The sequence below is a fragment of the Nansenia antarctica genome (assembly GCF_963989245.1).
Source record: "Nansenia antarctica genome assembly, chromosome: 7".
Lineage (NCBI taxonomy): Eukaryota > Metazoa > Chordata > Actinopteri > Argentiniformes > Microstomatidae > Nansenia > Nansenia antarctica.
Window position 1 is genome coordinate 1,851,982 of NC_137677.1, and position 13,605 is coordinate 1,865,586.

At 40.4% G+C, this 13,605-nt stretch overlaps 1 protein-coding gene across 2 annotated transcripts in view; it reads right to left on the reverse strand.

Moving 5' to 3' along the window:
- gabrb3 (gamma-aminobutyric acid type A receptor subunit beta3) overlaps window positions 1–13,605 on the reverse strand; it is a gene marked incomplete at both ends in the record, with an annotated part of 57,860 nt that overhangs the window by 26,924 nt on the left and 17,331 nt on the right. Inside the window, 3 exons of one of the 2 annotated variants that reach the window (XM_080536202.1) lie at window positions 1–68; window positions 187–278; window positions 5,281–5,328. In XM_080536202.1, coding sequence (XP_080392328.1) covers window positions 1–68; window positions 187–278; window positions 5,281–5,328 — 208 coding nt within the window. Of the gene's footprint in view, window positions 69–186; window positions 279–485; window positions 566–5,280; window positions 5,329–13,605 lie in introns of those variants that run through there. The other variant, XM_080536203.1, reaches the window with a different exon arrangement.

Sequence of the window (13,605 nt, forward strand, 5' to 3'; positions counted from 1 at the left end):
CATATTGACTTCTGACACCATGTCTATGCTTGCCACATCTATACTCATGCCAACAGCCACCGGTGCACCTTTAGACACAGCAAGAGAGGTACGTTTTGGAACAATTATTATCCATTATCATACTTAATTTTGCCACAAGAATATTATAAAAACAATGACTTAGCGTTTTTTGGGGACATGACGTACCTCCAAAGTCTGGGCGCAGACGAATATCATATCCTTTTAATAATTTGTCCACCGTCTCCTTTACGAAAGACATATTCCCTGGTTCGTTGGCGCTGAAAGAAAAAGAGAGAGATTGTTTGTTAGATCCATCACTTTCCAGAAGACTCAAGCATCCCCTTATTGACATATTCGTATGGAGAATTTGAATATTGTCTGAAAGAATGCATGCAAAAGTGGAACATGCAATTGCAATCTCATATTGCATTGGCATTTGAATTATGTCAGCTATATGCTTCTATATATTCGTGCCCAACACTTACCTCTGTGCACAGCACATCACTGCCACGATGAGTGGCAACGAGAGAACGTCAAAGACCCCCTTTCTCTGGGACCCCCACATTCCCTCCGATCTCTCTTGACAAGGGATCGAGCGACTAACTAAACGGGGGTAAAAGGTTTCCCAGTCCAGTGTTCAACTAATGATAGATGACCGCAGTTATTGCTCCATCAGCAGCTTAATGGTAATTAACACAACATTGTTCGGCGCCAGAGATCATCCTAGGATCTGTTGAAGGGTTTTGCATGATCAATTCGATGTTTCTGTCTGTCTCTGTTGGAGTGAAATGATGTTGAGACGCAACAGCGTATTTGGTAAACACCAAACATTTTGGAACAAAACGTTACCAGGGATAGATGCAGCGAGAATTGACGTGGTGGTGGTAGGGGCTAAGCCAGATCTCCATCCTCATGCAGACCTTGAATGCTTAAATCACAAGCACTATATGCAATATAGAAATTCCAATGTCACTTCTTGTGGTGGTCTTTCTTTTGGGGGGTCGGTTAAGAGTCCAGGTTGATCCGAGTGTTGCAAGGCGCATGGCGCAGTTAACATAAATCCATGTTGTCACACAACCAGAATGTTTGTCAAACAAACCAGCTTTCATTAATTGTCTCCCTTGGCTTTGATCCCCTTTACAATGTCGTCACCAGTGACAGATTCATTCCACGTTGTTCATTCCAGAGTTTGAAGACATGTAATTCCCTCTGTATAACACAGGAGTCCAAAGCAAAGGAGTCCACGTGATGCGATACTCTCCTCTCCGCAAGATAGTTGAGGCGTGTTTTTCTGATTGGTAAACCAAGCGGGAGTTCATCAGGATTTAGGAGCCAGCAACAATTTAGAGAGCGGGATTAATAAATAAAAATCTGTGTGCGCTGAAGTCTTTGAGCTAAGGGACATGATGAGGCGATGAGGAAGGATACTTGGGTAAGTTATTGCGCATCATAACTGTCTAACATTCTCTGTGCGCAGTTCTTTATTCTAGTGTACAGTAGGCTGTTGTGTGTGTGTGTGTGTGTGTGTGTGTGTGTGTGTGTGTGTGTGTGTGTGTGTGTGTGTGTGTGTGTGTGTGTGTGTGTGTGTGTGTGTGTGTGTGTGTGTGTGTGTGTGTGTGTGGTAGAGTGAGTCTGTCAAAGTTGTAAAGAATGGAGCGCAAACTATGGTCCTTAATTGGAGAAAGTGCATTACAATGTTATTGTATTTGTCACAAAATCGTGACGTTAGAATTATACGGTTCTATCTCCATTTTTGTCAAAATTTAGTTTTTTTTACATAATCTGATCCATTAGGTGTTTATTAAAGCCTGTGTGGTGTTATTTTTTTAAATGTTGACATTTTTGAGTTAGTAATAATCAAATACAAAGGTTCCATCTCACAGAACATAATGGAATGTAAAAACTTTGATGCTCAATATCTCTGAACTGCCCTAAACGGAGATAGAACCTTATCATTCTAAACGGAGATAGAACCTTATCATTCTAAACGGAGATAGAACCTTATCATTCTAAACTCACGATTTGTAGGCTATCTAAGAGATAAGAATAATCTGAACTGTAAGATCCAGCCGACCAGTAAGGTCTGCATAATGATGGGATTCAGCACTGCAAGTTACTTTGATGAATTCCATTTTTCATTCATCTACTAACTACATCCATGGAGCCAAATGAATCTGTGTGCAGACTGTAACCTTTTAGTTTGGAGACATTATATCTGTTAGCTGTCATCAAATGTGTCACTGTATCCATGAAGAGCAGCTCTCTGCTCTCTATCGCATCTGACTGCAATGGATGTATGGATGGTCCAGACTGTGACAGGACATGAGGACCCCTGATCATCACTGCTCTTTAAAGACTCAGACAGTCACAGAGTAACGACTTACACCTTCACACGCATGCCAACTAATGACGATAGAAACAGTATGAAATAGGAGGCTTAAAGGGGCAATCTGGGATTCAAATAATAAGAAAGCAGTCTCCCTGCCACTTTTTTGGGGTAAACTGCTGAGTGATGGGGCTGGAGAAATCATGAGCTTAGAATTATAAGGTTAGGGTTAGTTTTTACATTTCAAATATGTTTTGTGAGATGGAACCTTTGTATTTTATGAATTACTTACTCAAAAATGTCAACATTTTAAAAATAACACCACACAGGCATTAATAAACACCTAATGGATCAGATTATGTAAAAAAACTAAATTTTGACAAAAATTTAGATAGAACCTTATAATTCTAACGTCACGAAATGTAACCACTCTCTCAGATCCATAGACAGAGCTATGGATGCAAGACTGTGAACATCCATTCGAAAACAATTCAAAAAATTCTAGTTTTAACCATGTTTTGAAGCTATGCAGTGTTTAGATACAATTACATTGTTTGTGGAGTAAAACAATCTTATATTTTGGCTTCTGATGGGGTAAAACAGTTGAACTAAGACCATGAGGTATTTACAAGTTAAATTCTTCAAGAATCAATGACTATATTATGTCATTCATTTAAAAGTCGAAACAATGGATGTGCTAATCCCAGATCGCTCCTTTAAGGTGGTCTGGGTGGTATAACCTACAGAACGTCTCCTCCTCCCCATCAAGAGATATTAGCCTCTTACGGTCGGTCCCATAAGGTCATTTCATAATCCATCAGGTTTAGAGAGACTGACAGTTGACTGGTTATTACTCGACCATAAAATGGCTGATTAGAAAATCCTGAAAATGTCCTCTTTCATTAGCAAAGAGCTTTTATTCTCCAATCTTGTTAAATCCACTTGTTTTTCCCATAAAAAGACTTTAGGCAGACTGAATGGGAGTGCTGAGAGGGCCAGACAGTTAGACTATAGGAGAAGAGCCATCTAAACCACCTCACTCCACACTGCATTAGTTTCCAGCACTACATGGGGATGTGTGGACAGCACTGGGCACAGGAGGTAGAGCCGCCGTCTAATGATCACAAGGTTGGCAGATCGGCGGTTCGAGCCCTGGCTGGCCACATGTCGCAGTGTCCTTGGGCAAGACACTGAACCCCAAAATTGCTCCCAGTGAGCGGGGCCGGCCGGCGCCTTGCATGGCAGCTTGCCGCCATTGGTGTGTGAATGTGTGTGTGAATGGGTGAATGAGAGGCCGTTGTAAAGCACTTTGGATAAAGCTGCTATATAAGTGCAGTCCATTTACTGTCCTAATGTGCTCATAGGCAGACTCCGGAAAGGAGTAGTTTTGGGTTAGATTCGTGGAACAGCAGTAGAGAGTAATTTCATAGCTCAGAGATTGATGTAGACATTTCTTATAGGTAACAATTACACATTTTTGATGTACAATTAATTGTCTCAGAAATAATTGCGATTAACAATTATAATTGTTTCACTAGTATGTGACCCAGATAATGTCAACAGCAAACTGTGAAGTAAACCATGCCTCTTTATTAGCATAAAACATATTTTTGAACATAAAATGTTCAAAACATCAATAAAAAAGGTACTGTGTGTCATCTAGTTAGGTGTAGTTGTGTGTTTTTAGCATGTTCATGTTCTTCCAGCATGTTGTGATGTGCTTAACATGCAGAGCAGCTGTCTAGCTAATGTGATGTTCTCTGTTGTTAGCCAGCTAGCTAGCTTGTGTGTTGGAGCACAGTCAACATTTCCATTAGACAGTTTAATTGCCATTAGACAATTATTTCATAATTGTTACAGGCCTACTTAGAGGACTATTATCTTTAAAGTGACCAATACAGATTTATACAGTATTTGTGAGGTAATTTCTACCTTAAAAAGGAATTAGGGATTATCTTGATAGATTAAACCAGAGCCAAAGCTTGTATTCAAGTGTCATCTAAAAGCTTTTTATTATTATTATTACTATTTATTATTATTATCATCAGAAACAGAGGTACTTTGCATAAATTAGAAACAAGCTAGAGTTGCTGACAATGCCCTTAAAGTAATTTCCTGGGTAATTTTCGTCATAACATAAAAAGGGTTTATTTTTTTCTTTGATCCATATGATTGTTACATAATTTTCATTCAGGGAAAACAAGGGAGCACAGTGACTTCTCCTTCAGCGTAGCATAGTACAGTATATATAAATACATGCGACTGCATTCCCACATGCACCCACACTCCACCATACCCAGCATGCTCTCTGTATACAAGGATTATTCATCTGGAGATGTTCTTAAGTGTGTAGGCAGAGAGAAGCACATCAAGAGAGACCCTGTTATACAAACTAAACCCATACATGCATTACAGGTCATAAACACTTGTCTGTCATTATATTAACATAGTTAGGCTGCTCTGTATCCTTCACTCTCGTCACTCCGTTTCAGGTCTTCAGAAGGGGGGGGGGGGGGGGGGGGGGGGTAGTTGAACTGACTTCTACCCAACCAATTTCATTTACATTTACATTTTTGGCATTTAGCAGACGCCCTATTCCAAAGCGACTTACAATCAATACATTTGACTAAGCAAGTGAATCATCAATCCACCAGTCGTAGCAGGAAGAGTAATCCAGCTCAGGCCCGGGGCCATTGATAGAAGGAAAAACCTTCTTCTAAAGCTAGTTTTTTATTTATTTAAAAAAATATATATATTTAGACAGTATAGGGAATAGGGAATTTCACCTTCCATTTAAGTTGTAGGTGTATCCATGGAGAGATTGACTTAAAACTCAATGCATAACATGATACAGAGCTCTACACTCATACCTACAGTATAGGTGAAGTTGCTCAAGAGATATTTCAACCCAGACCCGATGATAACATTGAGGCAGAAGACATTCAATTTCTTACCTTGTATCATAGATGGCAAACAGCTTTTTATTCCCGTCCACGGCATTCCTGCATAAGCAAAAGAAAAGGAAATAATTACTTTTCTAGTTCCAATGTATGTATCAACTTGAGCTATGTTGTCAAACTCGAGGCCTATAGTGACATGGAATCAGGGTCTGGTGGCTTAAGACTCGGCACCAACTGGAGTTGGTGAAATAACAGTTCTTTGTCTCTTTGTCACTTTGCTCATGAATAGCTTGACTGAAGCCTTATACCTTTCATAATGCATGCCCATGATAGGTTTTATGACACGCAAGTTATGAAAGATACTGTAGGAATGATGTGCGGTCACATTCCTGTGCATTTGCATTCATCCAGATCTGTTCAGTGGATTTATGTACTTAAATGCCCTTTATAGCCTACAATCTTTAATGCACTAGGCTAGGCTATATAGCCTGGAACTACACTTTCCTGCAACGGCTCAGATGTATTTCTCAGTCAGATCAGATAGAGAATCCGAAAATGGGATTAGAGATCCCTCTTATGGTTGTCTTTGTAACTACTCTCTCTCTCGCACACGCACACACACACACACACACACACACACACACACACACACACACACACACACACACACATCCTATCTCTATATTAAAAAGATGCTTTCAGTAATCACTCCAACAGCAGTTCCATAATTATTGCACACACCATTTGACAAGGTGTGTGGTCATGTAATACTTGATTTGGTTACAGGCCGACGACATACAGAGAAGCAGGGCTTTATCCAGTGACGCTTGCATAAATGCTATATTGAAGTCAATTGGGCATACGATACTTGATTCGTATACACTTATCTCTTTTTTAAAACCTATTGTATTCACTGGAACACTGACGCTGAGAAGCTATAATGGCAAAGTAAAGGATGCCAAGTCAGCAGAATTGTTGGGAAACCCACTACATTTGCTGCCACCGTTTTTTTTAATCATTGCTCGGGGGCAAATAAACCTCCCCGAAAGAGATGCCCGTCTCTTAGTTTTTTTCCTCCAACCTTTCCAGCCTGCCTCCCTTTCATTTTCCTCCTGAGGGGCAATTATGGTGTGCGATCACGATCAGAGGTGACGTCCATCAACTTTGATTCCAAATATTAAACTGTTACAAACAAAGTCGTGAGCTTAGAATGATAAGGTTCTATCTCCGTTTAGAATGATAAGGTTCTATCTCCGTTTAGGGCAGTTCAGAGATATTGAGCGTCAAAGTTTTTACATTCCATTATGTTTGGTGAGATGGAACCTTTGTATTTTATTAAGTACTAACTCAAAAATGTCAACATTTTTAAAAATAACACCACACAGGCATTAATAAACACCTAATGGATCAGATTATGTAAAAAACTCATTTTTCCCCCCAAAAAGAGATAGAACCATATAATTCTAAGTCTAACATCACAAAGTGTCTAGATCAGCGGAGGAACAGCCAAGGGAGGAAATAGAAGTCTGCTAAGGGGCGCAGCAGCAGAAGTGTGTGGTAATGTGTGTGTGTGTGTGTGTGTGTGTGTGTGTGTGTGTGTGTGTGTGTGTGTGTGTGTGTGTGTGTGTGTGTGTGTGTGTGTGTGTGTGTGTGTGTGTGTGTGGTAAGCTTCTGTAACTACGCTTGAATGCCTGTGCAGCAAACCTTTGCAGTGCTATACACAGAGAGATGTAGTGGGCTGTGTGTGTGTGTGTGTGTGTGTGAGAGATGTAGTGGGCTGTGTGTGTGTGAGGCATTGGAGGAGAGAAGTGTACACTGTACTGTTACTGTGTTACTGTAGGAGCGCCAGAATAACGGGACATCTTATTGGGGTGCAGACCTTAATGCATGCAGACCGGCGTTGAGCGTCGGGACACAGACGCACAGGTTTATTGATGGTTTGCGTTACGTTCCACTGTCGTATGCGATACTATGGGATGTAAGAGAGATGTGGAGATCCGAGAGAAGAAAAGATGTGGAAGGCTTCTTATTCAACGTTTAGTGAGTCGTAAGAGAGGACAACACAATGCAAGCTCCGTACTACAGTCTTAGAAAGGCAGGGGATTTCTGAAGGAGAATACTGTGGAAAAGCTGCGGTTGCAGTCAACATTGCGGGATTTGCTTGTCCAGTTTCAAATGGAATACTGTGCTTATCAATAACGCACGGTCCCCAAAACGATACAGGTATTATCTCAACATTTTAAATGCATTTTATTTATTTACTGGAAAAAACTATAGCCTCCTACGTCTTTTTGAGTAAGGTTATTACTCAACTCAGAGAGAGAAATCAGGTGGCAAGGCTTTTTTTGTGCAACGTCAATTGACTGTAACGCAGCTTGTGCGATGTTGGGAATCTAACAAAGGGACTCATTGACATTGTTAAGGTCTATTTCTCTTGTGAAATATTAATGCAATATGTTTTTTTCCATTGTTATTATTGACATGTGTCTTTAGATTGCATACTAACTACTGTCTGTTTGGCGCTGGAGGGGAGCTAATGACTTAGTGCCTTATTAATGCATCCGATGGAACAGTTCAAGTGTTTGATTGGAGACTGTACATTCTGTGTCATACGGAATATCCACGCGCACTGTGATCCATTAGCCCCCTGAGGGATGTGTGGTCGTCCAACATCGTAACATAGTAACCTACATGTACGCATGATCAGTGTAGTTTAATGATGATTTAAACGAATTTAATAATACTAATATTTAAAAAAATAAATATATATATAATTATTATTAATATCTTTAAATAAATAAATATAATCCTATCTTTTTAACTATGGAATAACTGTTGAATAATTGTTATTTTAACAATCGTTATGTCGTTAGTCTACGCATGCATGGATTGGCATAGACCTAAAAGGCAATATCAAAGCACTGTATAATTATCATCTACTAGAGATATCCATGATGTGACTTTGTTTCAGGAATGGGCGATGGAATGCGCTGCAGCTTTGCAATGAGAAGTGTGTGGGTCTGTGTCTGGCTGGTGAGCATCACCTGCCGTTTGAGGTAAGGCACTAACTTTCACAGCAGACTAAAGGCTATTACATAAACAATATCTAGGCACTGAAGGCGCATATTGATTTCAAGAAGTACACAATATCGGATAGGAGTCGGACAGCCAGCTCTGTCCACTTCTCTTTATCTCTTCTCTTAATTGATTAAATTACGTTGATGTAAAAGTGCAAAGGTAGGCCTAAACGTTCCCTCTTTGTTATGTGACATAGCCTCTGCCAGACCCCAACTGGGACCCCCAAAGAGGCCGAGCTCAACGACAACATCACCATCTTCACCAGGATCCTGGATGGGTTGCTGGATGGGTATGACAACAGACTCCGCCCTGGACTGGGAGGTATGATGATGCAAATGTGAACACCTGAAACACCTGTCCATGTCTGTATGTTGTACAGATCTAAAATATCATACTATATGAGAATTAAGTGGACAGTGCAATACTTACTACTTCGTAGTGTGTCCATGTAACCTAAAGCCAGGCTTAGTTGACAGACACACGATTATGCGAAATGATGATTGTTTTAACAGAGGTGAATATAGTCAATATATTCTCACTCCAGTGTAGTCTCGGTGTCAATATTATCTTGAGTAAGAGATCCCACGGCTCCCCCCCATAATGGGAGGGAACAATGGACTGCACTGCAACATCAGGCCTCTCTTTATCCTGCATGGGAAGGGAAATGCGCTCCCGCATTCATAGACCGTGGCTGCTGTAGGTCCTGGACAAAGGAACATGCTCATTGTGAGGTTCCTAAAGTGTGAATCCGTGAGGCTGCCAACACGCTCAGTATCACGGCCTTTTGAAAGTGCTGTTGTGATTGTGCCAGCAAGCTGGTGACCTTGAGGAAGCCATCAGTCCTCCGTCATAAAAAGCAGGGTCCTTTGTACTCAGTGGACTGAGGCCAGTGTAGGCGAGAACTTTTTTCGATTTCTTTCACTAGACTAGAAATATGGTGTTAAATTATTTAATTTTTAAAAAATAAAAGTGTATTAGCCATGGGGTTAGACTGAGAATGAATGGATTCAAAATCATGTATGTACAGTATGGGAGGGACATGTATTGCAACTACTGTACGTACAATGTGATTCGTGCTCTCGTTGTGTTGTGTGGTGTGTGTGACTACACATTTTGTCTTCTCCTTGTTATCATTCATTTTCAATGTGACTTTTCAATGTGTAAAGGTCAATGTAGCGTTAATGCACACCAGATGCTACTGGTAATGCATCTGTATGCAGGGTTCCTGCGCTGCGCTTAAAAAGCCTTTAAGTCTAAAATCCAGCAATCCGATTTACAAGGCCTAAAAAGGTCCCACATAGCAGTTATTCGGTCAAAAAATGAGGTGCTAGGTCTTAAAAATGAGATCCTGCAAGGAAATCAGTCTGACCACCATCTATTTACGCAGAAATGAATCAAGCTGGAACCCAAAAAATGCCAATTCGCTTCCTTTTTTGTCTGTATGGCAGGGAAATCCCTAATTTCATCACCTCGAGGATGACAAAAAGGTATCATACGGTGTCGCGAATAGGTCTAAAATGATATCCAAAGAGGCCTAAAAAAGGTCTAAAAAGGTCTTAAATTTGACTTGTTGAAACTTGTAGGATTCCTGTGTATGTATATGGAGGGGTCACCTATTGAGAAGTAACAGTAATGTAGTTGATTAGCATCCATAAGGATACTGTATGTATTGAGTTGCCTTTGAAAAAACGTCAAGCGTTTCTCAAAACGACTACTGTCTGTAAATAATAGAATTCTCCTCATGCAGCAATGCCAACTCAAGTGTTTAATGTGGGAATTCTATGTTCTGTTTGTGGACACTTGGAATTCTGTGTTCTGGAATTCTATGTTCTGGAATTCTATGTTCTGTTTGTGGACACTTGGAATTCTATGTTCTGTTTGTGGACACTTGGAATTCTATGTTCTGTTTGTGGACACTTGGAATTCTATGTTCTGTTTGTGGACACTTGACATGAAGTTACTCTTCTGCCTTTGTTCAAATCTCTGTCAGTGATTCACTCTGCACATGTGTTCTTACAGAGAAGGTGACCGAGATCAAGACCAACATCTTTGTCACCAGCTTCGGTCCAGTATCTGATACTGAAATGGTAAAGACATATCTTGTGATGTTAGAATTATAAGGTTCTCCCTAAGGATCTCCATTTTTGTCAAAATTTAGTTTTATTTTTACATAATCTGATCCATTAGGTGTTTATTAATGCCTGTGTGGTGTTACTTTTAAAATGTTGAAATGTTTTAGTTAATAATTAATAAAATACAAAGGTTCCATCTCACAAAACATAATGGAATGTGAAAACTTTGACTCTCAATATCTCTGAACTACCTTAAACGGAGATAGAACCTTATCATTCTAAACGGAGATAGAACCTTATAAGCTCACGATTTTTTTATGAAATACAAATCTCAGGAACTCCTCAGTTGTTCCTACAGTCGGCTAATAATCTGAAACTGCTTTTGGATTAACGCATGATTCTTTATCATTCTTTAATGTGTCTGTATACATGCCATACATAACCTCTAAAGTACCCTGTCATTGGTGTTTGGTGTTTGTTTGCTAAATGACCAACTGTCTAATGTCGTCCCTGTGAACTTTAGGAGTACACCATCGATGTGTTCTTCCGGCAGAGCTGGAAGGATGAGCGTCTGTGTTTCAAGGGTCCGATGGAGATGCTCCCCTTAAACAACCTGCTGGCCAGCAACATCTGGACCCCGGACACCTTCTTCCTCAACGGGAAGAAGTCCATCGCTCACAACATGACGACTCCCAACAAGCTGCTGCGGTTACAAGACGACGGCACCCTTCTCTACACCATGAGGTGAGCGCGCTCCTCTGAACCGTACTCTGGAGTTACGCCTCCAAAGTTCGGACTAATCCCATCATAATAATAATAATAATAACTTTGATTTATATAGCGGCTTTCAAAAACCCCAGGACACTTTACAATTCTAAGGAAATGATCAGACAGACAAAACAGAAAACAAACAAAGCAAAACTGAAACATTGACTAGGGGCCAAAGGCCTTGGAGAACAGATGTGTTTTGAGGGCTAGTTTGAAGGAGTCCAGGGTGGGGGCGTTGCGGATCACTATGGGGAGGGAGTTCCAGAGAGTAGGTGCGGCCACGCTGAAGGCTCTCTCCCCATTATAATTGTTATATGCAGCTTGTTAACGTGTTATCGCTGAAGTAGTCACACAAACAAATCTGAGGTAAAGGGAAAAAAAGTATAAGACTATACTGAACTGTAATGCTCTTTATCTTTTGAATGAGAGAACAAGAATTTTAATTATTCAATTATATCATATCAACTAGATGAGAGTCAGCTCATTAAGAGTAGTTTCTAAATACATGTACGAAAGGTGCTATATAAATAAAGCTTTACTCACTTACTTACTTACTTACTTACTAAAACATCAACCAGCCGACATAACCCAGCCCGTGGCAAACTGCTGTACAAACACAACCCTCGTTCACACACACACAACCTCGGCCACCACAGCTCTCTGACGGTTCATCTAATCTCCCATTCTCCTGCATGTGGGTCACATGAACTTGAGAGCGGGGGGAGTCCATGTCTGCCCTGACCCAGTCCTCTGAGGCAGACTCGTAAGGCAGGCAGGGTCTCTCTGGGCGCGCGAGGCTCTGTGCCTCTCTCTCCTCCTCCAGCCCTGCTCTCTCTCTCTCTCTCCATGGAGTGTCTGCCCCATTAACCACACCGCCAGGAACACAGAGACATTGCCATGGAAGGAGAGAGAAAACACCCCAGCCTCCTACCAGCTTCCTTTTATCTTAACGAGAAACCCAATACTACTCCAGTCTCCTCTATTACTCTAACGGTCTCAATTGAGTGCTGTACATTTCCAGATTTGGAGATTATTCTCTGAATGTTGTATAATTTCACATGCATTTAACACTACCATTAAACACTAATGCCTTCTCATACTCACAGTATAAGCTCCTCTTGTGTAAAATGTATTCCAGAAAGGTCACATACAGATTGATGAATGATAGCTATTAGCTGGCTCTTTAATGGAAGAATGAAGCTAAAATGCGATACGATGGTGTTTACAAATGTCACTGTAGGTTTTTTCAGTCTCTTTAATGGAGGGTTAAAAAAGGGGGAAAAAAGCAATCTTCTGGACCCAGTAAAAACAGTCTATACTATCTATACTATACTATAGTATCTATACTATCTATACTATCTAGATATAGATAGTATAGACTATCTATCTAAGCTACAACTATCTAAGCTACAATATGACACTGTATAGTTCCCCCACTGCTTTCCTATTGGTTGTCAACCGTCATCAGGTCAAAACACTTCAAATCAAATATTAATGCAGAACTTTTAGGATATGGATGTGGGCACATCATGTAAAAAATATCGATCATTGATGGCCCGGCATTACATTGTCCACAATGTTACATTTCCTCACACTACAAGCCATTAGAGGGTTTTACAGCCGACTCTTAATGCATTTGTGGAACCGGAACAAGATTAGAGTAACATTTCATGCATGCGCTGCCCTCCTAGTTGTACAGGCAATGGCTACAGTGGTAGTGGCTCTACAATAACTACTGTACTATGAAACTCTACAATAACTAACTGTACTATGGAACGCTCCACAAACAAAAGACGAGGAGAAGAGTTTCGATGATGCTGTTATCACAGAGAGAAAGAGCTTTTGTTTGATCAAAAGGAACAATGTATTACATTAGACACACTAGACATACATTATGGAGTATGAGAGAGAATACCTAAGAAGGTGATAACAAATAGACGCGGGTCTTTGTGTTCCTCAACAAAGAAGAGCCAATGTGCAATTTGTCTTGTTTTAATTAAAGTCATCCTCTATAGTCACTATAGTGAAGTATCTGCTAGGACGTTCATGTGTGGGAATGAAGGAATTAATCATCCTCACAAGCATAGCAGAGCTCTGAAGAAGCTCTGTTAGGGTGAACTAACATATGGATAATCAGGCTATTGTGTTGTGTTGCTGGATGGGATTGCTAAGTAATGACACACATCTCGGCGAGGAATTGATCTGAGATGAACGATCGACTTAAAGGACACTTTCCTCCCCAGTATCGTACAGTAAGCATTGACGATGCAATCAGCGTTGAGACAAATTGCAAAGGTTTTATTTTGCAAGGACGTAATGGAGTTTGAATAGGGGAGATAATTTGAAATAAAGGCATATCTAAATGAGAGTAGAGTAGATATGGAGTAGAACATACTTGATTACATACTCATAATAAGGTTGGTTGGCCATCATGCAGATACTAATACAAATCGACATTTTG